The sequence below is a fragment of the Erpetoichthys calabaricus genome, chromosome 4 (genome assembly GCF_900747795.2).
Source record: "Erpetoichthys calabaricus chromosome 4, fErpCal1.3, whole genome shotgun sequence".
Taxonomy (NCBI): domain Eukaryota; kingdom Metazoa; phylum Chordata; class Cladistia; order Polypteriformes; family Polypteridae; genus Erpetoichthys; species Erpetoichthys calabaricus.
Genome location: NC_041397.2, coordinates 253,578,328 through 253,603,396, shown reverse-complemented (window position 1 = coordinate 253,603,396; position 25,069 = coordinate 253,578,328). Strand labels below are relative to the sequence as shown.

Here is a 25,069-nt window from a genome sequence, read left to right as displayed (position 1 = left end):
TCCCATCCTTACTAACGCTGCTGTGATCCTGACAGCGTAGCTTATGCCCCACACCATCTGGATCATGAACATTATTTTCAAAGGAATATATTTATAATATTGTGCTCTGACAGTAAGAAGTCTTTCACAGAAAGTGAAATAGGTAACCAGTCATACCAGATGTCAAGATTGGTATTATTTTATTGTCTTTTGTGTTTGTGTACAAGCATATATCCATTTTCCATGATCTTTGTATTATTAATAAATTTTATTGTTTTGTTTCTCAGACATCCAATCACTTTCATTTTTCCTTTAGGTAGAAGCCTAAGCATACTTATTTTATCCTGAAACTAACAACTGACCAAGTGATTATTCAGCAGTCATTTATATGATACAGTCATAAACCTTATGTTACCTGCCAGAAAAGATAATTATAAGATAATATAAGTTTAATTTCAAGAGTAGCAACATCCATGCTCATGCTGAAATTGCTTCCACGAAAAATATTATGACCTTGATGACTTGCAAGTGTCATTTCTTTCCTAAAAATATGGAATTAGAGTGCACCTCTCAACATTTACATGTGTAAACAATCTGAACTGAAAGGTAAGGACTGGAACAGACGTCACAGTACTCTACATTACTGACCCATACTAATCACTTAAATGTGCTGAGGGAGTTTTGTTAAATTTCAGGTGTCAAAAGGAATTTCACTAAGAGCATAATGCTACCTGTTAAAGAATAAGTTTGGTATTTTGCTAGTCAGTTATTTCTTCACAATTAAGGTATATATTAATTTTCCACAGAAAATTGCATCCTAAAGTAAAGCAATTTTCATAAATCAAAACAAAATGCCTTGTTTTGGGGGTAAAGAGTACACTGATCCATAGGTGAAAAAAAATGCCTCGGCATTTACCAGATACGTCCACTTTGAAGCAGAAAATGTTTTGATTTAAGAAAACATGCCCTCCACATTTTTGAGGCATCCTTTTGATAGTGAAAGGAACTAATTATTTTTTTATAGATTCTTGGAACTTTTTTCTTTAATTAAGAATATATTTCCTATTCGCCTGTATGCTCACAGGCGTGACTCTGGGTGTAGTTATGACAACCCAACAAGCCCCAACACCAACCTATATTCTACTTAAAATCCTACTTTTTCCTTAACAGTTATGTTTCTTCAGTGGTTATGTTGTGTCATTGCTTGTAACAATAGACAAATGCATGTTCAAATAATATAGGGTGAGCCAAAATGAAGTACCACATTTCTCAAGGTCATTGTGTGAGGTAGAGGCAGCCGAGTGGGTTGGGGTGGGGGTCCTTTGATAGGCTATCCCTTATAGTTTTCAGTCGGTAACATGCCTTGTTCTGGTGTACACCATGCTTTCGCTGTCGAAGCGTTCTTCAAAAACAACAAATCCATCATCACTATGTAACGCGCCTTCCAAACGCACTTCAAAATTCCTTCTAACAGTGACGTCCCAAATCGGAAAACAGTTCTTCAGAGGGTGGCTAAATTTAGACAAATGGGTACAACATTGAACAGAAAATCTCCTGGCCGTCCTCGGACTGTACGAACACCTGAAAACATCCAAGCTGTAAGGGCATCAATTTTGCAGTCTCCTAGACGTACAACGCTCAAACATGCTTCTGCCTTAGGCATTTCCAACATGTCTTTGAGGAGGATTTTACTGTACATGAGGACCTTAATTTCCATCCATACAAAATGATGGTACTGCAGGAATTCACTGAGAGAGACTGGGAGAGCCATAGAGAGTTTTGCGCGAACATTCTACAAACCGTTCATCGAGATGCCATCGTCATGTGCAGTGACAAGGCACATTTCCATTTGAATGGTTGCGTAAATAAGAAAAAATTTCACTATTGCGCTTAAACCAACCCTCTTGAACTTCATCAGAGACCCCTGCACAGTGAGCTTGTTACAGTGTGGTGCACCTTTGCAGAATTTGGCATTGTAGGCCCTTACTTTTTTGAGCAGGATGGAGCAATGGTCACTGTCACTTCAGAACAGTTGCATTGAAATGCTAGAGAACTTTTTTTGGCCCCAGCTGGAAGAAATGGATATGGTGGGTGCCTGGTTTCAACAGGATGGAGCAACAGCTCATATGCCGCGGAGATCCATGCAAGCTTTGTGGGAGATGTTTCCGGGGAAGCTGATCTCCCTGTGCAGAAATGTCAGGTGGCCTTCACATTCACCTGCTCTTGCTCCGTGCGATTTCTTCTTGTGGGGCTATCTTAAGTCGAAGCTATGCACACAACAAGCTATGCACACAACAACCACAAAAAAAGCCACTATTCCCTTTGAAATAGCCGAACGAGTTATATGAGCGTTCAGAAATTGTCTCGAAGAGTGTATTGCTAATGATGGCCACCACCTTGAAGACATCACAGACACAGTGAAAAAAGTCTATTTTGTATACCCTATCTTGTGTCGTAATGAAATTTATTTTATCTTGTAGCATTTTTGTAGAATAAACATTTAAAATGTGGTACTTCATTTTGGCTCACCCTGTATAATAGTGAACTAGTGCTTATAAAGTGCCAGGTGTTTTTCCTGCCTTGTGTGCGATGCTTGCTGGCATAGGCTTCAGCTGCACTGCAGCCATGCCTTGGATAAGTAGGAAAATAGGTGGACTGTTTTCAGCATTGTTATTGTGCTTATGGCAGAGAAAAATATATGAATAGGTTAATCATTTTCCTAGCATGTGTCCCACATTGAAGATTGGTCCACTTTTCAGCACATCACTTTCTACATGTTCCAGTCCAGGACATCTTCTTGGGGTGGTGGTGACTTCACACATATCATCCTTCAATCAATTGAGCCAGTGTTTCTTCGGTCGTCTGCTTGGCTGCCTTTCCTACAGGCCAAGGTGCAAGGCTGTCTTTGCCATTTACTGGTTGTTGCCTTGGAAAAAAATGCCTATACCATTTGGGATTCCCAGTTCTGTTTGAATAGAATACGAATGGATAGAAGATTTTAAGGACAGCATTTATTTATAATAATAATAATAATGTTGGGTGGCAGTGTGGAACAATGGTAGCACTGCTTTCTGACATTGAAGGAAACTGTGGTCCGTTTGTGTGTGTGGAGTTTGCAAGTTCTTCATAGATGCTCAGGTTTCCTCCCACAGTCCAAACACATGAAAGTTAGGCGGACCAGCATTGCTAAAGTTTGTGTGCTCTTAACCTGTGATAGACCGGCATCCCATCCAGGAATTGCTCCTGCCTTGCCTCCAATGTTTGCTGGGATAGGCGTCTGGATAAGCAGGTTAGGAAGATGTATGGATAGATAACAGGATGCCTCTGTTCTTTTCAGTTCTTCTCAATTGATTACATATTATGCTCCTGCTCAATATTCCCTCTCACCAAAGCACACACGTCTTATTGAACTAGCGACACTTGGCAATCTTTGTGACATAAAGAGATACGTTTTTGTGTAGTGGAAGATTTAAAATTAGTCATAAATATGCCTTTTTGTTATTGCCTGATTGCTCACAGAACAGAGACATCAATTCACATCTGTGTATAAACATTCAATAACGTTTGGCTGGTGCTGGTTGATGACTTTCTGAGATAAATCCATGCTCCTGGGGCCATGTGCCCTCCTCCCTGTTCTGTAGACTGGAGTGTGGATTCTCTATGGGGCTGAAACATTGATGTGGAGGAAGATGAACAGGATAGCTGATGAAATGACACTCACAGCCGGTCACCTTTAAAAATGGCTGAATCTCGCAAAAATGGTTTGCTTTTTGCATTTTTTCCTTTTGAAAATAACATTGCTGTATGCATTTTTAATATCCAAATGCAGATTAATTCCTGATAACATTTTTGGCTTAAAAAAGGATGTATTTGGTAGGTTTTAAGCCTTTTTCATGCACCTATGGACCTATGTACCTTTTAGACCTATTGTAAGCTACAGGAACAGACAAGGTTATTTTCAAAATTTATATAAAAAAAAAAAAGTTTCACATAATTTTATGTGGAAAATTAACATATTCTATGATTGTGAAGAAAACAGTTTGACTAGAAAAATACCAAACTTATCGTTTAATAGATCCATATTTCCTTTTCTTAACTGCCTTAAGCAGTTCACATAATTAGGAATCATAGTTACATAACAATTTAAAGATCTGTTCAAATACAATTTTAACAGCCTGATGGAAAGTGCTACACCAGACGTCTTCATCTGGTTATTGAGTCATGTCTTATTATATAGGATAATTAATACTGTAAAAATAAAGATTAATTCATATTTTTATATTTTTGGTATATTCCAATATTTATCAAAAATAAAAATAGGGACACAAAGTTCATTCATCTAGAACACAAAAATGACTTGGATAAAAAAAATAAGTTTTGAAAGATATAAAAGCATAGGAGAGCATTGAAAAACCTCAATTCCAATCCAATTGTTGTGTTGCAAATGTTTCCATTATGAAATTTTAGAAGAAATCAAATGTACATTAACTTGTACCCTCTTGGATAGACATGAAGAACAATATTACTCTTAATTCCTCCTTATAGGTTTATTCTATGCACCAGTTACCATTAATTACTCCCTAATAGGAATTCAGATGGTTGACCCTTCTCTTAGTATATGAGACTAGTGCAGATGCTTGAAGGCTGAGATGTTTTGTGCCCTTAGAAGACTATCAAAATTCTTTCATCCATAAAATATAATATGTGGAATGCATTCTGCTCAATATTGGGACCTTATATTATCAAACCATTTATTTTACTTTGCGCAAGGTAGAGAGTTTAGAGATAAGATCAATGGTCCTGTTCCAACATTTTAGAAGGTTCAATACAATTTCCATTTTTCATAACTTTGGCGACTATGGAAACAGAAATCCAAATATCTTCATAAAAGGATTTGTAGCCTTGAAAGATTTTATACATCTATTTCTGACATTTGCAAATAGTCCTTTTGTTAATTCATACAATCTCAGTCAGAAGTTTTAGGGTTGACTTTATTTTCCTGATTTTTATTTATGATACCAGTTGCACAAAGGTATACACTAACTCAGGTAGTGTAAATGGATTAGGACGATTTATGAATGTGGATTAGTGATTCTGAAGGCATGCCACAGATCAAGACATGTGACAATATATACCTTTTAATTCAGGATACTCTTGCATTGGATTTAGCAGATTTGCCGGGGCTCAGAAGATAATTTGTAAGAAATTACAAATACAGTAGTCCATGCTAAAATGTTTAATGACTTCTTATAAAATGGATCTGCAGTCCATTTGAGTTTGTTGGCTTTGCTTATAGATTACACCTCTTAATTACTGCGACACTGGAACATATTAGTTGCCCTACAAGCACATTTCGTGTTGTTAATCTAGACAAAATGTCAATCTACCTATCCATTTTACAAATCTGCTCTTTATTACACGGTCTGAGAAAGCCAATCTTGTCAGCAAAAGGCACAATTCGTTTCAGTTCATAACATAATTTTCTCATACCTGCTTAATCTGTTTCAGGGTCATGGGGTGCTTACCCAAGTAGCAGACTAGGTGCAAATGAGAGAACAGCCTTAAATGGAGTGTCTGTTCATGACAGGGTTCTCTGACAAGACACACACACAAACACATGCCGACCCACACTCAAACTCACATTAACATGAACCCAGTTAAGAATCTCCAGTTAACCTAACATGAATGTGTTTGGGATGCAGGAAGAAAATGCACCATCTCCATACAGACAACTATCATCTGCTGAATTCAGATCCAAAAACCTGAATTTGTGAGGCAACACTGCAGACAATCTTGCAGTCCCTACCTGCATGTTTTTTTTACATAATTACATCAATAATGACATATAGTTACAGCAGATATAAAAAGTCTAAACACTCCTGCCAAAATGGCATGTTATGTGTGACAAAAGAATGAAACCAAGATAAATCCTGTCAGAACTTATTCTACCTTTATTGCAGAATTGCAATCTATACAAAGAATGTGAAAACAATCAGAAACTGTTTAGAGAAAAAGAAAACAAAATCATACAAAAACCTGGTTGGATTAGTGTGCATACCCCCTAAAGTAATACTTAGTCGAGGCACCTTTTGATTGTATTACAGCACTCAGACTTTTTATGTAAGAGTCTATCAGTGTAGCACAGTAGCAACTGGTTGCAAGTCTTTGGCAGACCACAAGGTTTTCATCAGTCATGGTGAATTTCTAATTTGACCTGATTATTTTCAGGTGAGAGAATGCAGGCTCACACCGATAGGTTGCTTAAAAAAGACAGAAAATTTAATGGGACATTAATGTTGAGATACTTTTGATAGCAGCTCCCAAAATCCCACTTTGACATTTAGATGAGAGCAAGATATTTTCCAGACTAAGAATTTCATTTTCTGTTGCTGTTGTGTGAAAGTGAGGTGTGATCCCCTCAATACTAGATTTATATCTTTCACATCTAAATTTGTTTAAAATGTGAAGCATGTGAATGTGGCAACAGGGTTCACCAATGTGATGTCACAGAAACATGTTTTGAATTCAGATTAGATGTTCTGAACTTGATCAGTGACTGCTGAACGTGTTGATAACATTTTTACTCTGAGCTTGCAGCTTGACATTCAGCAGTTCAGAAAGGTCTGTGAGGAATAAAATACTAAATCAAGAAGCCACTTATCATCTTATAATTGGGCAAGTTCATAATGTTTTAGATGACTTGAGAAGCTATTTCTGGCAACAGCTCTCATAATTTTGACAAAGGTTTATCTATGCTGAGCAATCGCACATCCATATGCAGCAACAAGTCTGTGTCATCTGCCTCTTCCTTGTCCAGGTGTAAACAAGCCAGCCTGTGCTGTAAGTTTTTTCCGTGAACTGAGCACACACAAAGTTCACCACAAAGTCCATTACACTATTCATATTTAAAAACTTTCTGCACAATACCTTCAGATTAATTATACAAAAATAAATAAAATCTGGAAAGATTTCACATTTTTTTTGCACAGTGTAGTAAATCTATTAGTTATCAAATTGTAAGGAAAAATGCTTGCACGCAACTGTACTCTTTGTAGTTCACCATAGCTTCACATCACCTTGTTACAGAATTCTTTGACAAATTAATGTATTTAATGGGAGCTGTGATTTCATTTTTGTGAACATGGATTACACAGAACGATGTGATGATTGTCGCTTTTCTTCATGTATTAGGTCTCATGAAAACTGACTACCATGTTATGGTGCTATTTATTCAGGCATCTTTAACACTTACAGGGCACTTACATACAAGTGTAGAAAATGGTATAGCATTATATGTAGAGCATGCCCTGAATATGCGATTAGTCAACTTAAAAAGTAAATAGTCAGATAGCCCATTTATTAATAATTTGTCACCAAATATTCTTGCAGTTAACTGCTAAGCACTCCATGATGGACCAGATTTACTGGTTTGACACCCCCAACATTAAGGGTTGGCAAGAGGAAGTCGGAACAGATTCCTGCCAACTGAGGGAAGTAGATGGTTTCAAGCCTGAAGTGGAGTAAGGTCCAGAATGACAAGAAGGAGGCAAGTCATTGCTAAGTAGCAGCATATGGTCTTTAGATGGAAAGAAGGGCAGGTCTAGATCCTGGACATTTAATGTCTACTGAAAGCTTAGAGTGCAGGTAAACCAGGAGTGGATGGAAAGAATTCTAGCAAAGCAGAACCACACCTAGTCCAAGAAATAACCCTGAGAAAAGGTGTAAATCTACCATACCACTGAAGGGCAAATGAGTTTACAGCCAGCAGTCAAGAGTAGGGAACACTGATGGGAAGAACAATAGCCAAACATGGAGGGAGGTGAGTATGGGCAGAAAGAGAGACAGTGGTGAAGTGAAACTTTTCTTTTGCTTCTAAAATGGGCATGTAAGTAAGCCACACCATAGTGTGGACAGAGTTTCAAGACAAAAAAAAATGTAGGTCAAGAATAGCAACAGTGTTTGTTTTGTTTTCTGTACACTTAATTTGGTTTATGTGTACTTGTGTTCTTTATTAATGATAAAGGTACCTTGTTTTTATATTTTTGAGCATGTTGTATTTATTCTGGGTGTGTTATGTTGCCACAAAATTCCCCTCCTATCATACAACACACAGGACATACATTTAAAAATTTTGGTGTCAAACGTTTTTGAATGTTAAGCTGGCTCTGAAGTTTAAAATTATTTTCTAAATACATTCTTCCAACTTGTGCATCGTTTGGGGGCTGCATGGTAGGTTCTAAACTCTTCAGTACCATTAACTTATGTGAAACATCATTCATAAAATTTAGCACAAATAGAAAAAAGTATTACCAGAATAACTGTGTTACCCATCTAATTAACATGGTAATTGACATAGACCTTGTTTGTTCATTTGTTTGTTGGTTTGTTTTTAAAGTTGTGCTTGGTAGACTTGGTAGCATGTGATGCAGTTGGTGGAATGAGCTTCTTGTGAGTTTCTTCACTGACTAATTTTACCTTTTTTTATATTGTAAATTGGTATTTTCCTTATTTGGCTAAATAATTAATATTTACCTCTCACTTGAAAAAATAGATTGACAGAATAACAGTTGTTGAAAATATAGTTAGTGTTCTGCCAGTGCAGAAGATTTAAATAAGTATCAGAATTGGGAAAGGACCGGGATATGAAATGTTGCAAATAACAAAATTAGCCAGTAAATAAAGGAACTAAAACATGCACCAAGGTCCTAAACATTAACTCTGACTTGCAGTCAATGACATTTCCACAGTTGTATTTTTAAATCAAAACCCAGCATCAAATCCTAAGGAAAAAAAAATAAAGTCCAAATCAAAATATGTTGCTAAAAAGATGGTTAAAGTAAACTGCATTCTGCCGGCTTAAATAATAATACATTTTATTTATTTGTAGGCGCATTTCTAAACACTCAAGGACATCGAACAATAGAAAAAACACAGATTATAAACAAAAGTAAAATACAAAAGTTAAAATCAGACAGAGCAATTGTAATCAAAGAGAAAAAGCAGTTTTAAACAAATGAGTTTTAAGTTTAGATTTGAAAAGGGAAAATGATTCAATATTTCTAAGCTCAGATGGTAGTGAGTTCCAGAGCTGGGGAGCAGAGCAACTGAATGCTCCGCTCCCCATAGTGGTAAGACGGACGAAAGGGACAGTCAAGTGGATGGAGGAAGAGGATCTAAGGGTACGGGAAGGAATGGCAACATGGAGGAGGTCAGACAGATATGGAGGGGCAAGGTTGTGGAGAGCCTTAAAAGTTAGTAGGAGAATTTTGAATTGAATTTGGAACTGAACTGGAAGCCAATGAAGCTGCTACAAAACGGGAGTGATATGGTGAACAGAGGGGGTTCTAGTAATGATGTGGGAAGCTGAATTCTGAACCAGTAGAAGCTTATAAAGAGATTTGCGAGAAAGACCAAAGAAAAGGGAATTGCAATAATCCAGACGAGAAGTGACAAGGCTATGAACAAGGATAGCAGTGATGTGGGGAGTGAAGGAGGGGTGAATACGATTAATGTTACACAAGTGGAAATATGCAGACCGGGAGATGTTATTGATGTTGGACTGAAAGGATAAAGTACTGTCAAGGACGACATCCAGACTCTTAACCTGTGGGGAAGGGGAGACAGAGGAATTATCAATAACAAATGAAAAATGATCAGTTTTGGATAATGTTGATTTTGTACCAATGAGGAGAACCTCAGTTTTGTCACTATTTAATTTAAGAAAATTTGAAGAAAACCAGGATTTGATTTCTGCTATGCAATTAATAAGCAAGGAGGGTGGAAAGGAAACAGTAGGTTTGCTAGTGAGATAGAGCTGGGTGTCATCAGCATAACAGTGGAAGCTAATATTATATTTACGAAAGATATTACCAAGGGGAAGAAGGTAAATAATGAAAAGGAGGGGCCCCAGGACAGAGCCCTGGGGCACACCTGAAGTAACAGCGGTGGGTTGGGATGTGAAAGTTTTAAGCTGAACAAACTCAGTGCAGCCTGAGAGGTAGGATCTGAACCAATCTAGCGGTATCTTACAGGTGATGTCACACAATGCACCTTCGGAGAAATGTTAAGACCAAGCTCTGCAATGAAACCACAGAATGGTGGTGTCTTATAAATCCAACATGGTGGCACAGGAGAATAATATATAACAATAAACAAAATAACTTATAAAATTTATTAAGTCCATAAGATAAAAAAAAAATAAATTCAACAAAATTTCAAGTATCCTAAGCAAAAATAAATTAGAAGAATAGATGTGCTACCCATCTAATCCACATAAACATCACGATAAACCTCACTTTTTTTTTTTTTTTTTGAATGCATGGGTTGTCCATTTGTCTGGTAAAATAATATGCACTCAATCCCTTTCTCTTGTGGCGGCTTTTTTCTGTTCAGGTAGAGCCACCCATTTTCACCGCTTCCTCTTGATGTCACTCGCTCATTAAACTGACCATGCTTATAGCCAAAGTGTTCTGCTGGGAAAGAGTGGCGGTGGTCATTACTACATTGACATGGTTTAGCAACTCTAGCCTACTTGTAATGTGGCTTTGATTTCCCTATGTGCACATCGATTTATCATTATTTTTACTCATCCATTGCCCATCACGCAGTTGTTAGCATTACAGCTATAAACCTCGACCATGTGACCTGAGTGGATGCTAGAAAGCTGCTGCCACACTGCTGTTGCTAGTACATACAATCGGACAACAGACACATGCATTTGTCCTTTTATTAAGGTATACTAGGAAAAATTCCTTGAGCTCACAAAAAAGTTACCAATAGAACTAGAATCATGATAGTGAGTAATACTGTATTTGGTAATAATCATATCTTTCAATCAGCCACATACATTCCTTGAAACTTGAAAACCTATTCAATAAAGATTTATTTTATTACCTACAAAAGATGAAGACAATCTGTTCATGTTACATTTGAGACTAACACGGTACGTAAAGATAATGTGTAATTTGACCTCTATGGCTGTAATTAAAAATACCCAATTTTATCAGTTCAATAAATCTAAATAATTAAACACTTTTGGCCAGTCTCTGGCTAAATGACATTGCCGTGAAATGCCCAATGTTTTGTCTAGTAATTCTACTTCAAAGCAGTATCAAATTTATATGAATCATTTCTTCTGAGTTAAAAATGTGGTCACTTTTTCCAAAATATATATATGCATATATTTTTTGCTGTAGATACAGATTTGCATGATATATTTGATACATACATAATTTGAAAGCAACACATAATAGAGTAGTAAATTAAGTGTGACTTTAAATCAAGTCTTTCTTTTGCTTTGTTTCCACATTCCACATCACAGGATAATTCAATTGTGAGCCCATTATTAATAGTCTTGTGCACATATTATATGCTCACTGTTACCTGTTATTTACTTTTAGATCCTATACAGTACAATATGCTTAAACCTTAACAACTAGATCATACTTACACATTTTATTGATTGCTAGGAGACTGGGTGTAATTATTATCTAAACAAAATGAAAATAACTGTCAGACTAGTAGAAAAGTACCATGTAGCCAGAATTTTAAACTATCACACAACAACGGATAATTTCACTATTTTATATGATGAAGAAATATTCAATGAATTTTGTTAAGGCTGATTTTGAATAAGCATGCATTAAATATCAACTGCAATATCAGTAATACTGCATTCCATCTCAATGAAATTGGGTTTTTTTTTAATTTTGTGAATACTACCAGTCATCCCAAAGTACAATGTAGAGAAGTGTATTGGTTTCCAGGTCTGGATATAAATTTTACCTGGTACAGTTATGACCTTTATTGTGAGTGCAGAATCATACTATAAATTTTATGAATGTTTGCCAATGAGTTATATATAAAAGTGTGATTGAATTCTCCTTATTTGCAGCAGTGCTTTGTCCAGCTCGCAGTCACTTGTGTACATCCCCCAGGACATTTTGAAGGCAAAGGAGATCATAGCTCATATCAATACTCTGAAGACCCAAGTCAGCTACTATGCTGAAAGGCTTTCCAGGGCAGCCAAGGAACGATCCTCAAATGGACTGGAAAGAACTCTTGCCATCTTAGCAGATAAGGTGTGTAACAACAGCCACATGATACGTTGAACAGGCAAGGCTACTAAAGCCTATTTGAACCCATATCCTGTGACCGTTTTATTATCTGTTAAAAAACAAATTACCTTACATAATCTTATGGAATACCAAAAGCCACCTGCATGGAAAAAGAATAATTACCTCATACCCATAACCCCATTATTATTACTATCTCTAAGATGTTCATAATACTACATGCTGACTTAATTGTTTTAACTTCTAAATCTATAATAATGCAGTACAATATAATGTCTATAATGTAAGTATAGTAAATTATTTGCTAGTGTAAAAATAATTTGGTTTATTTCAAATTCCTTAACATTTCTGTAAGTAACTTTTCTCCAGCTTGCACAGCTTTACAGAGCCATTGCTGTGTTTATTCTGCTTTGAAAAAACCTTCACATACACCATCACATTTGTGGAAAAGAGTTAAGAATCTCCAATCCATACTAAGTTAATTTACATAAGAAATTTGACAAATGAGAGGAGACCATTCAATTCATCAGGCTCATTTGTTTTTATGTAACAGTCTTGCTCATTTACCTGAACAATTTGATCAGCTGGATCAAAATTTCTTGCTTTCCATCATTTTGTACTCTACATTTATGGTGATGATTTTAAAATGCCTCTGATAGGTATGATTTGAAAAAGGATGGGACATTATAAAACTAGGGGACATAATGTACAATTTACTATGCATCTGAATCTGTAGAAAATTTTCAGGAAGATCAAAGTCAGTTACCATCTGCATCCTCAAAAAGTCTCAGTAATGGTTCATTTTCTTGAGAAGGCTAAAGAGCATTGGGGTGCAAGCTAAAATGCCAGTGAACTTCTAGTACTGCACCATTGAAAGTATCTTGACTGGATTCATCACAGTGTGGCTTGGTAAATAGACTTGTTAGGATCACATGCTCCACAAAATGACTATCCATACTGCACCTAAATTCACTGGGACTGACCTTCTACAGCCTCATACCATCTGCTTTACCTGACGTCTAAGGAAGGCTAAATCCATCATCTGTGATGCCAGCCTTCCAGGTCATCCCATATTTTCAATTCTGCCTTCTGGTAAATGCTGCCAGACCCTCACCACTTGCTTCTCCTTCTTCAGGAATAGCTTCTTTTCTCAGCTGTTCTTATCTGCCCTTTACTGCACCCACCTGCTAGTTTACAATATGTGTAATTCTGCAGTATATTACATATGTATTGCCATCTGCACTTTTTTTTTACTACTGTTAAACTGTGCAATGAATGTGTGTGCAGTTTTGTTTTGAACTATGTACATTGGGTCATTCTTCTGCTGCTCTTTATTTATTTATTTTTATTTATATATCTTCTTATTGTCTGTATATACTTCCTTGCTCCCCCTATCCTCCACTGTAACTGTGGCACAAGAGTTTCATTAGTGTAAGTTCTAATCTAATCTAGTCAATGAAAATAAGCAGAGGAAACTGTTTAGTTTGAACAATATTTTTCTTGCAGTAAAAATATTTGGACAGACTTTGGTAGTAAACCTATAATCATAAAATCTGTGTTAGTCCACCTGCATTCTGAACATTTATCTTTTAAATATCTTATATAGGATGCCCAAGTCTATTATGATATTGCTGATGTTCACAACTTTTCATTTTTGATATGTAGACACGCCAACTGGTTACTGTCTGTGACTGTAAACTGCTAGCAAATGCAATCCAAGCATTAAATGCTGGCAGACCAGAATACATTGCATCCAAAGCCTCGCCAACATCTGGAGATGCAGACCAAGTGATGTTAAGAAATGATCAAGACACTCTGGTGGCTAAATGGACAGGGAAAAACAGCAGATCATCTCTGCATGTAAACTGGCATGAAGAAGAATGGGTATGTTAATTACCACCTCTGCTTTTACATAGAATTTGTCAGATCTGTTTGAAATATGGGTAAAAATACACTATTCATTACATCAGAGATCATCTGTATAAATGTGTAAATCAGAAATTGTAATCCTACATAGATTCAATTCAATATATTATTATGAAGTGTACTTTATAAGACCACCTTGATTTACTCAATAACAACACCAAATTACACTAAACAAATACATAAACACAAAGCTGAGCACAAGAAACCTGATATATTAAGTGTGTATATGTGTATATCTGAAGTTAAATTAAGAAAATACATGTCCACAAATACAATTTTAAGTTTTCTGTATACTGTGGTTTTAGAGTAAAATACCTAAAGGCAGTAACATCTGAAAATCACCCCAAGTAACGATATTTAATTAAAAAAAAAAACTTCTTAAAATTTGAAGACAATTGGGAAATTTGCAGACTTGTCTATCTTAAAACAGAGAAATGTTCTCTGTGACTTTAACTACAAATTAGTTTACTGTTTCAATTGTACCTTGATAGTGGATATACCAACTTGTATAGTTTGTAGATTTTTCTCTTTTTCACCTCCAGTAGTTGCTACTGACAATAAACAGACCCCCAATACAAGTTAATGAAAAATAAGCGACTGGGTGCACAGGGTAGGGTAAGTTGCTGTCACTGGCAAGGGTTATAGAAATATAATAACTCTGTATTTGACATAAAAGACACAATATGAGATGCAGGCTGGTTACTTAGGCTATTTAGAGTTCTAATTTATCTTGCCATAGATGAACAGTTTTACAATAAGAATGGTGTCTTTAAGAATGGTGTCTGATGAAACGTGGAGTTGTTGCTGTTATTGTTATGAGTTCAAGTTGAGGATTCTTCTTGCGCTGGAGTACACATTTTCTCTTTGCAATGGGGTCCTTTGTTCATGGTGCCCTGTGCTTTGCTCACTTTGGCTCTTTACTTTGTCCCCTGCAACTTCATAGAGAAAAGAATTATTATTTCTGGCTCAAGAATTTAGAGGTTCATGAAGTTTCCTTGTTGAGGCAAAAACTGCTTAGTCTTCTCAGATTGAGCTCAGTCACTAGCATGGAGCTTGGCTTAGCATAGTGGATCTCAGCTTTCAGGTCCACAATCAGAAGATATTGCAAGCTTTCAGCTCATCTAGGAGAGAGTGGTTCATTAACTTACTGGATTCAGAGAAGAGCAGATTTCAGGGATTGCAGGGACAGTTTTCAAAGAGAGAGAAGAGGTGAGTGCAGCTAGTTTTTGAAAGAAGGTGTGACCTCAGGTGATCGACTCAAGGTTACTCTAGTAACAGAACCAGTACCTGCTCATAGGCTTGATATTTTGTCCATTAGTTTGAAACGATCTGTGTTAGATTGTAATTTTATTATATGTAACAATAAAATGCATATGCTCATATACTCAGTTATTCATGTGGCAGTAAGGTTTTATTCATTTTTATTTTGATATTAATGACATACTATTCATTTTTTGAATAGGAAAAAGTGTGGTTGAATGTTGATAAAAGCTTGGAGTGCATTATCCAAAGAGTTGACAAACTACTTCAGAAAGAGAGGCTACAGAGTGATAGTTGTGAGGATGTGTTCCAATGTGATGTCACCTGCTCAAACAAGAAAGGTAACCTGGACAATCGTGCATACTGGATTAATCCAGACTTCTTAGATGAACATAGTTTATCTCCATCCTCTTCATCACCATCCTCTTCACCAGAACCATCTGCATGCCATTCTCTGAGTAGCACAAGTGCGTATAGGTGAACTTTCCTTTTTTTAATTAATTTTACAATTTTTGCTTATAAAATCTATATTTTTTAGTTACATGAAATGGAAAATTACAAAAGTGCTGTATGTTTTATCCTAAGATTTTATAGATTTTTTTTGTATTAATCTTGGCGCAGTTTCATCATGTTTGTAAACAGTACTAACCGAGTGGCAACATTTATTGTAACAAATAGCGAGACATATGTTAGTTTGCAGATCATTTGTTTCTTCAGTTATTAATGTGTTTTTTAAAACTTCACAGTAATCGTGTGATGATATTCAACTACAGGAAAATGAATCTGCCACATGAATTTATTTATAAATATTAAGTGTGCAGGATATGTTATCAGATGAAAGACTCATCAAGAAAGAAGCTTTGTTCTTTTTTGTTATCCAAATTTCCTACAGTATATATGAACAGCACTTAATGTAGACATACAGTACAGTTGAATTTTCCATTTTTTATCTTTTATTTGCATCTTTCCTAATATGCCACAAAACCTTCACCTGACTGCATGGTCACTGCATGTATTTCAGTTTTAGTATAATCATTTTCATTTTCACCAAATAACTGTCATCTAATTTTTTTTGATGCTGGTCGGTTTTTTTTTTTTTGTTTTTTTTTTAAACAAAGCTGATTTTTTTTTTCAGGGCAGCAATTCCTGTCGCATCAAGGCTAAACTATGGGGCACTAATGTTTTGTTCATGAGTTTACTCCAGCTATGTTAAATTAAAATGTCTGATTATTGTTTTGTCTTGCCATACCTTTATGCTACAAATGTGACTTTGGTACAATTCAGAATCTCCCTCTGTTCTCTTTTTTTCATTTGATCTTTTTTTGGTATTTAGTTGTCCAGAAAAAAAGACAAATATTTATAGAGAATTTATCATAATTATCATATCTGTAAAAGGTAACACACACATTTAATGTCTAATTTTTTGTGAATTTTTTCCATTAAACATTATACATTATTACAGGTGTTGGGCAAAGTTATGATTATTGGGACAAGGCTTTATGCTGTGCTCTTTCAGAACTATTCTGTACCCACTTTTTCACTTAATACCAGAAGAACAATCAATAAATAACAATCATGAAATAGATTTGTTTGATGTACACTTTTATCATATGTAGTATATTATGACATCTCATCCAGCTACATAAATTTATGAGGTCTGAATATTAAGTCAAGGTTCAGTATAGAAAATGCCATTCATGTCATGCCATTTTGTTGGAGAGATGGGTGAAAGGCTACATGTTTAAAGAACAATTACATTAAAATAAAATTTTTTGCTGCATCACTGACTACACAGCCAAAAGTATTATGTGTGGGAAAATAAGAAATCTGTATGGGTATCCTAATACAATATTGTTTTTCTGTTGTTAGAAGCATTAATCTGATTGTAATACTGAAAAAAATAGCCACTGAAATTTCTGGACATTAAACGGGAGGAGTAAAACAAACATTCTTCTAGGCTTATTTCCAGTATAGTTTATTATGTCTGTTCTCTGTGCAAAAGTCTTTCATTGTTTAATGTTGGGGGAAAAACTGTCTGAGAAGATTTTATGATTTTTCTTTCAATGTCAACTAATGTACAGACTTAAAACAATCAGTAGCCCAATTTTGTAAAACAATCATTCAGGAGCTTAAATTCTCATTCTTAGAAACAAAGAAAAAGGCATTCAATATATTAGCCTGTCACTTATCACAGATTTATTTTACCATAGAAAATCATTTGAACAACTTAAACATAGCCCTAGCTGCTTCTCCGAATTAGTGTCTGAGAGAAATGAACTTGCAAATACCAATCTGCTTTAAGTAGTAGGCACTACTAGCCAGCAGTCAGTGAGTGTGAAGTATAAAGTGCTAGTCTTAATTATTATTCCACTATGAAAAAAAGGTGTCATTTTGCTTGGCTTTTCTCTACACTATGAATATAAATTGATTTTAGTTACAAGCATTTTTCCAAAAAACATTAAAAAATAAAATGGAATTTATATCCAACCTCCCACCTCTATGACAATTCCTGTGCATACTACTTACTACTGAAAAGCTTCAAATCAACATAGTCTGTTGTGGTTGATAAATATTTGTTTTACAAAAACAGTGTACATAGCATTTTGAAGCACTTTGATATTTATTTTGGTTATTACTATTTATGGACTTCGTCCTGGTACTCAACATCATCATCATCATTCTCCTAAAATTAGTAGTAAAACTCATAGCCCTTGGACTGAACTTCAAGCTGTTAAACTGAATCTAGAGTTTCCTCACTGGTAGGCCTCAACTGTTACATTTGGGCAATGCACAACTAACGGCATCTTTTTGAAGATTGGAACACCCCAGGGTTGTGTGTTTAGCCCATTGCTGTTTGCTCTGCTCACACACAGTTATGTTGTGAGCCAACTCTATCAGTCAGATATGCTGACAATTAGGGGAGAGTTATATAGCCTCAAAATTATTTCATGATATTTCAGGGAAATTTGCAATAATGATATTTATGCAGATATAGAAAAAAAATGTTGAACAACGTTTTATTGTTGATAGCAGCTTACAGGCTGCAGGTTTTATTAGTGCAAACAAATTAAAGGGGATTTTCCATCCTTCTTTTCCAATGAGCTATTCTCATTGATGACAAACTACCTAATTCGCAATCTGAATTAATTGCCACAAGGTGCCAGCAGCAACAGCATTATAGTGCAATAGTAGTGACACAGCATAAGTCAAAAGTCAGGTTGGGGAGCATGCACTGTTACAGTGCGTTGCCGCACCCACTAAACGACGAAACAACTCAGGATCCTGGTTGGCAACCTCCCAGGCAGACACGTGGTCGAGTCCCACCCTCCGGAAATGACCCTCTATCTGCCGCAGCCAGGTGTTGCGTAGGTGACACCGTGGCTTGGTCCAGCCACTCGGGTCCCCAACAATGAGGATCTTATAAGCCAGATCACCCTCGGGGAAACACACCACATGCTAGTAGTGCCGTAACTGACGCTCCCTCACAATGCAGGTAATGTGCCTCATTTGGGACTCCATGAGCAACCGCTTATTTGACACAAAGTCAAATCAACGGTACCCAAGGATTTTCCAGAGAGACACAGTACCAAAGGAGTCCAGTCCTTGTCTCGGGTCACCGGGTAGCGTCCATATCTCGCAACCAATATAGCAAGACAGGAAGCACCAGGACTCTAAAGACATGGACCTTTGCCCTTTTGCATAGATATCGGGAGCACCACACACTCCTTTCCAGTGACCTCATGACTCCCCATGCTCTCCCAATCCGTCTACTGACTTCATAGGAAGAGTCACCAGAGGCATGAATGTCACTGCCAAGGTAAGTAAACCTCTTGACAAGGTCGACTCTCTCTCCACAGACAGACACACAGCTGATGGATGTGCCCAAGAGGTCATTAAAGGCCTGGATCTTTGTTTTTATCCAGGACGCTCGCAAGCCCAGACACTCAGACTCCTCGCTCAGTCTCTCGAGTGCCCCGATCAGAGCCTCCATTGACTTCACGAAGATCACAGCATCATCAGCAAGGTCAAGATCCGTGAATCTTTCTTCATCAACAGATGCCCCACAGCCAATGGACCCCATGACCTTGCCCAACACCCAGTCCATACAAGCATTGAACAGAGTAGGCGCAAGAACACACCCCTGATGAACCCCAGAATCAACTTGGAAAAACGCAGAGGTTCTGCTTCGACTCTGCACAGCACTCACAGTACCAGTGTACAGGCCGGCCATGATGTCTAGCAACCTTGAGGGGATCCCGCGAACCCTCAGGATGTCCCAGAGGGCAGCGCAATCAACTGAGTCGAACACTTTATGAAAATCGACAAAGGCTGCAAAGAAACTCTGCTGATATTCAAGTTTGCGCTCCATGAGAACCCTCAGTGCCAGGATGCGGTCGATGGTAGACTTCTTAGGCGTAAAAAACAGACTGTTCCGGTCGCTGTTAGGTGAGCAAGTGATCACGGATCCTATTGAGGACGACCTTAGGAAGAACCTTACCCAGCACCTAGAGTAGTGTTATCCCCCTGTAGTTGCTGCAATCCAGGCGATCACCCTTCCCTTTCCAGATAGGGACGACAAGTCCCGTTTTCCAGTCAGTTGGGATGATGCCAGTCTCCTAAATGGCAGCAAAGATTGCTTGCAATGTCAGGAGGACAGCCTTACCACCAGCCTGGAGAAGTTCACCCCGGATACCACAGATCCCTGCAGCCTTTCCTCCCCTCAACTGGTTCACCACCTGTGCAATCTCAGTGAGATTGGGTGGTTCACAGCTAATTGGAGGATCAGCCTCAAGAACCGTGAACCCTAATAAACTGAACCTAATAAAACTGACCTCAAATTTTCAGTACAAATGTCAACAAACAGCAGCAATCCAAACAAACCTTCAGTCAAAACGTAAACCCTCACTGCTTATAAAAATAAAATCAAAATGCTGTCAAAACTTAAATAACAGTTGCCTTGCATCCTTTTTTTTTTGGATTATCATCAAATGAGGTAGAATATCAGTGCTGGAACTGTTGTATTGCCTCTTATTTATTGTGTAAACATAAAATGGATATACCATGAAATGAAGTAAGTTAGAATGTCAGTGCTGGGACTGTGCAAGTAAACACTTTAAGTGTTAACTAGCCATCCTGCTGGCAGACACATCACAGTCACAGCTTTTGATCCTTTGTCAAGAACACCAGCATTTTCACTGATGTTGGCTTAAGAACCGATCATTGACAGGCTACTACATTCCCTCCAGTGCTGAACAGCCTCTCGGCAGTGCTGGCAGCAGGGATGCATAGGTATATCTTGGCTAAATGGCTGATACAAGGAAAGTTCACCTCATGTGTTTTCCACCATTTGAGGGGGATTACTCTTGCTGACCCATGACAATTGTTTTGGGTATGTCTGCTATTATGAATAGGCTGGAGGTTATAACAGAGAGGATTATGATTTTTCAATTTGTCCTTACTTGATTTTTGGGGAAAAGTGACAGGCATTTCTCATAAAAATAAATTATAAGTTTTGTACTTTGATGGTAAATAAAACTTACCAATACCAATTTGCAGACGGCGGCCAAAGCGTAACAGTCTGGTCCAGGTATTGAGAGCAATATCTTTAACAGCATTGACCCTGCTGTCTGTTGTCTCACACACAACTGTTGATCCTCTTTTAGATGCCATGCGTTAGGAAACTCCCTTAAACCGCTCACAATATTTTCTTCCCTGTGATCCTCTAGAAAGAAACTTGTCTCAAGGCAGGAGTTGTGTAGCTTCCAGTCATTGTCGATGTAGTGCATGGTCAGGTTAATATATGGTTCTGCAGTTCAGCTTCACCACATATCCGTGGTTGAGGCAAAAAATTCCACACCTGATACTGTACATGCTTGTTTGTCGCAGAATGCTTTCTACTTCGCAGGCGAGGAAAAATACTTTTGCCCAGGAATGTGGTATAGCCTTTTAACAAGTTGCTTAAAGCCCTCCTTTTCCACAATTTAGATTGGCATCATATTCTTGGACAAACAATATGTAACTACATCGGTAATTTCTATCCACTGTTTGCTTTTCCTGTCATATGGAGTGTAACTGGCGAGTGCCCCAGCGATGCTAATTTGAGTCTACTTTTTGGCCTCACATCATCAGCTTATAGTATCTCCTCGCATGCCTTCATATCCTGGTTGTATTGGACGGTGTGTTTTTGCTTCAACTGGTGAAACTAGTTTGTTGTGTTTCCACCTTTAGTGGTAGGTTTTCTTGCATATTTTGCAAAGTGTTGTGCTTTGTTGGAGGTTTGTCCTCTTGTAGCCAAATCACATCCATACTATTGAAGTAGCTCTCTTTTTAGGTGCAAAATCGTTATCGGAGGTTGACAACACTGCTCTCGCTCTCACACATGTTTGGGCCTGTGAGAACTTTTTTATCAAAAATTTATTCCGGTGTTATCCTGGATGATATGATATGGCACAGCCCTTCTGACGACACAACTTTTTTGGGTACCTAGAATGATTTGACAGCCTACAAGAAGGAGGTTACACTTCTTACTGAAATGTACGATAGCAGAAATGAGTCCATCTGTATCTGCAAAAGGAAGGAGCAAATTGTGGTATTCAGAATGCTTAGGGGTCCATAACATTGAGAGTTTCTCTTGGTCCCTCACCAGCACTTTCATTTTTTAAGGGAACTGAAGAAAATCCATCTTTCTCCGGATCTTCACTTAATGCTAGAGATGCCAAGTGGTCTAGCTGCATCTTAGTTTCTTATGTCACATAGTCATAACAGTGAGTATTCAGAATGGCTGTAATTTATGACAAAAGTTGAATAAATTGTTTTTTCCCTTGCCATCCAGAAAGCAGTAGTACCACCAGACTCTTAGAGTTTACATGTGGGACATCAAACTGTTATCTCAAATACTGTATACTATAGTCATCTACTTTGTCATGGCATTATTTAAGCACTAATCCTACCAATCAGCTTCCTCTTCCAGTTTAATCTTGACTAACTATTGTGCAGCATGGTTATTAGAATTCCCTGGTTCTTACTTCTGTCAGATCCAAATTATTTATTTTTCATTATGATATGTAGCCCTTTTATTGCTGCTTTTATTAGTATTGTTTTATTGGTACATGTCTGTTGCACTTTGCCCATGTACCATGTTGTGTATTGTCTCTACATTTTTGATTTTTTTGCACCAGCAAGACTAGCAACAAATACTTTTCATTGTACTGTAAAGTACAAAGGCAACGAAATGAGTCAAACTGTTTAAACAGTAGAAACATCAGGCCTTGCAATCTTTGTGTTGCTGCACATGATCCATAAATATTTGTTTGTGTTCCTGCTTGATGATACATTATATTAATTGTATGTACATACCTGCATTGTATGGGAGCCAACTCTTATTGTAGAATCATTAGAATAAGGAGATCTACTGTTTTCCAGTTGATAAACAGAAATTGTTTAATTTTATTACTACAATGCAACAAATTAACAAAGATTAGACGGTTATTCCTGAAAGCTAATTTCAAATACCCCTGAGCCCATTCAAACTAAATGTGTTTTTCACTTTTTTATTTTTTACATCTAAAGTATGAATTATTACTGCTACATTCGTGTTCAAGGCAGAATTTTAAAAAACGTAATTCATATACCTCTGTAATACCCCATGTGTCCCTGTTTTAGGCTTTAGCAGGAACTCGGGGACATGAAGTATCAGAACCGAGCATCAGTGGGACAATAAGGGAGGCAGACACAGCTAATACAACAAGTAAATAGGTGTATTTATTGAAAAAATGTTCCATAGAGAAGACATCAAAAAACTGCACACAAACACTGCAATAATTCATTAAGATGAAAAACTAAAAAATGTTTAAAAAAATTACATTCAGCACATGGCACACACCTTAAAAAGTCTTTCAAAGAAAAAAAAAATCAGTCGAATAAAAAGAATGCTTAACTTGTTTTTCTCTCTATCCAAAAAAAAAAATCAGAGAGAAACCTAGCTTGCCCTGGCAAATTGGAATAATGGCCCCTGCCTGTAAATCACCATGCAGCCGCCATAATTCTTTGCGTATTGACCTTTTCCTGGTCTGAACTGAACTAACTCCTTGGCTGGTGAAAAGACCGGCTTTTATCCCAGGTCAGCCATCACTTGACCTGAGTCTAACAGCCCTGTCTCTCCTTAGTCATATTCCTTGTGTAAATGATATCTCTGCCAATTGCACCACACGTGCGCCTATGTTGCTAACATTCTGCAGTACCCCGTGTCACATATGTCTTGTATAACCTCGACCGACATCTGTCATACACCAGTTACAGTTACAAACCATGATGGGTAGCAGACGTGTTTCTACCTGAGGGCTTTTTTTCTTTCATTATAAGGATGGTGCATACAAAGATTTTAAAACAAATGGAGCAAAGTGCTTTTAAATTATCACATTGTGAGGTGTTTCCTCACAGTCCCTTAGTTTCAACTCTAAAAAGCTACTTTTTCCTTTTTGTAATGTACATTTTTAGTGAACATTAGCTTTAACTTTGATATTATTATTTTCGTTCCATTTAACTGGCAAGTCTGCTTTGCACAATGCTTTCTAATCTATAGCATATAAATCATACTTTTTACATCTGAGGAAGATGCATTCTAATTACTGACTGAAATACTACTTCTGCAAATGAACTGTGGCTATTAATGAAACCAGGTACATAGGTAACATGCCAGGTCTCTACTGCACCTATAGAGGAAGTGGCAAAAAACATTAGAATGTGCAGCAGCAGGATGCTAGAGGTTGTAAATGTACTCAGTGTGAGGTAAATATATTACGTTGATAGCCTAAAGGCCAGTGTAAAGGCTATCGAAGGCATACTCTGGGTTTCATCAAAAAAGAGTACTAAATTTAGATTTCTATGCTTCTATTAGGAGTTTTTGAAAAAAAAGAGCCCATGGGCTGACCTAGGCTGCAAGTATGAAAGGGGTTACAGTCTTTGTAAGGCAGTAGCAAAAATGTTTGATCTTAGAAGAATATGTAATCTTGAATTTATGACACATTAGATGCATTAATGTAAAGTATGTCACAATATATTTGTTTTAAACAACTGTAATTCTGTGTACTTAGATTAAGATCATGCGCATGGCTCCCTCTTCATCATGACCAGCATGGTGTAAAATTCCTTATAATGTTTTAGTTTGTAACTGATGTTGTTTTCTCTTCTTTTGCTGATAATTTGAGGCATGCAAGTGAATAACTGCTTATATTTCAGATTTTCACCACATGCAGGAGAACTTTCATAAGTAATTGTGGGTGCAATCTGAAACAGCCTTCTGTTGCTTTCAAATATTTTAGTTCATAACAAAACATGGATGGAATCCAAAATTTTTACATTTATGTTTTATTATGAATTAAGTCTAATAATCCATCCTATAAAGCTTCTTTACTGGAATATATTTGTTGAAAATCTCAGCTTGCTGTTTGCTTTCCCATTGATTGCATTAGCTGAGCCTAGTTCAAATTGTCTGTTAAAAGTCAGCCAGCCAGCATTTTTAGGGTGCTTTAAGTGACAAAGCTGCTTCCTAACCATGCATGTTGCACCTCCATTTTTTGTTTAGATCACAACACCCCTGCTGAGGAGACTGCTCCAGGTATGTGCTCTTTCCATTCACTGCCACTGCTGGCTTGCAGGTACCCTTTCAGTTGCCTCACTTTTCCAATGCAACACTTTATTTGTTTCACACCATAACGTAGTCTGCTTTCCCAAATAGTGTTCTAGTGGAGGATCATTTTTCACTTATTAGCTAATTTTGCCTTTATTGTATCGATTCAGCTTGAACACCTTAAAACATGGTTTAATAATTT

At 37.1% G+C, this 25,069-nt stretch overlaps 1 protein-coding gene across 13 annotated transcripts in view; it reads left to right on the top strand.

Annotated features, from left to right (window-relative positions):
• inpp4aa (inositol polyphosphate-4-phosphatase type I Aa) overlaps positions 1-25,069 on the top strand; it is a 171,685-nt gene that overhangs the window by 102,561 nt on the left and 44,055 nt on the right. For 3 of the 13 annotated variants that reach the window (XM_051927144.1, XM_051927143.1, XM_051927140.1), the window contains 4 exons: positions 11,876-12,059; positions 13,719-13,937; positions 15,442-15,580; positions 24,823-24,855. In XM_051927144.1, coding sequence (XP_051783104.1) covers positions 11,876-12,059; positions 13,719-13,937; positions 15,442-15,580; positions 24,823-24,855 — 575 coding nt within the window. Of the gene's footprint in view, positions 1-11,872; positions 12,060-13,718; positions 13,938-15,441; positions 15,707-24,822; positions 24,856-25,069 lie in introns of all 13 variants that reach the window. The other 10 variants (XM_051927138.1, XM_051927136.1, XM_051927134.1 and 7 more) reach the window with 5 other exon arrangements.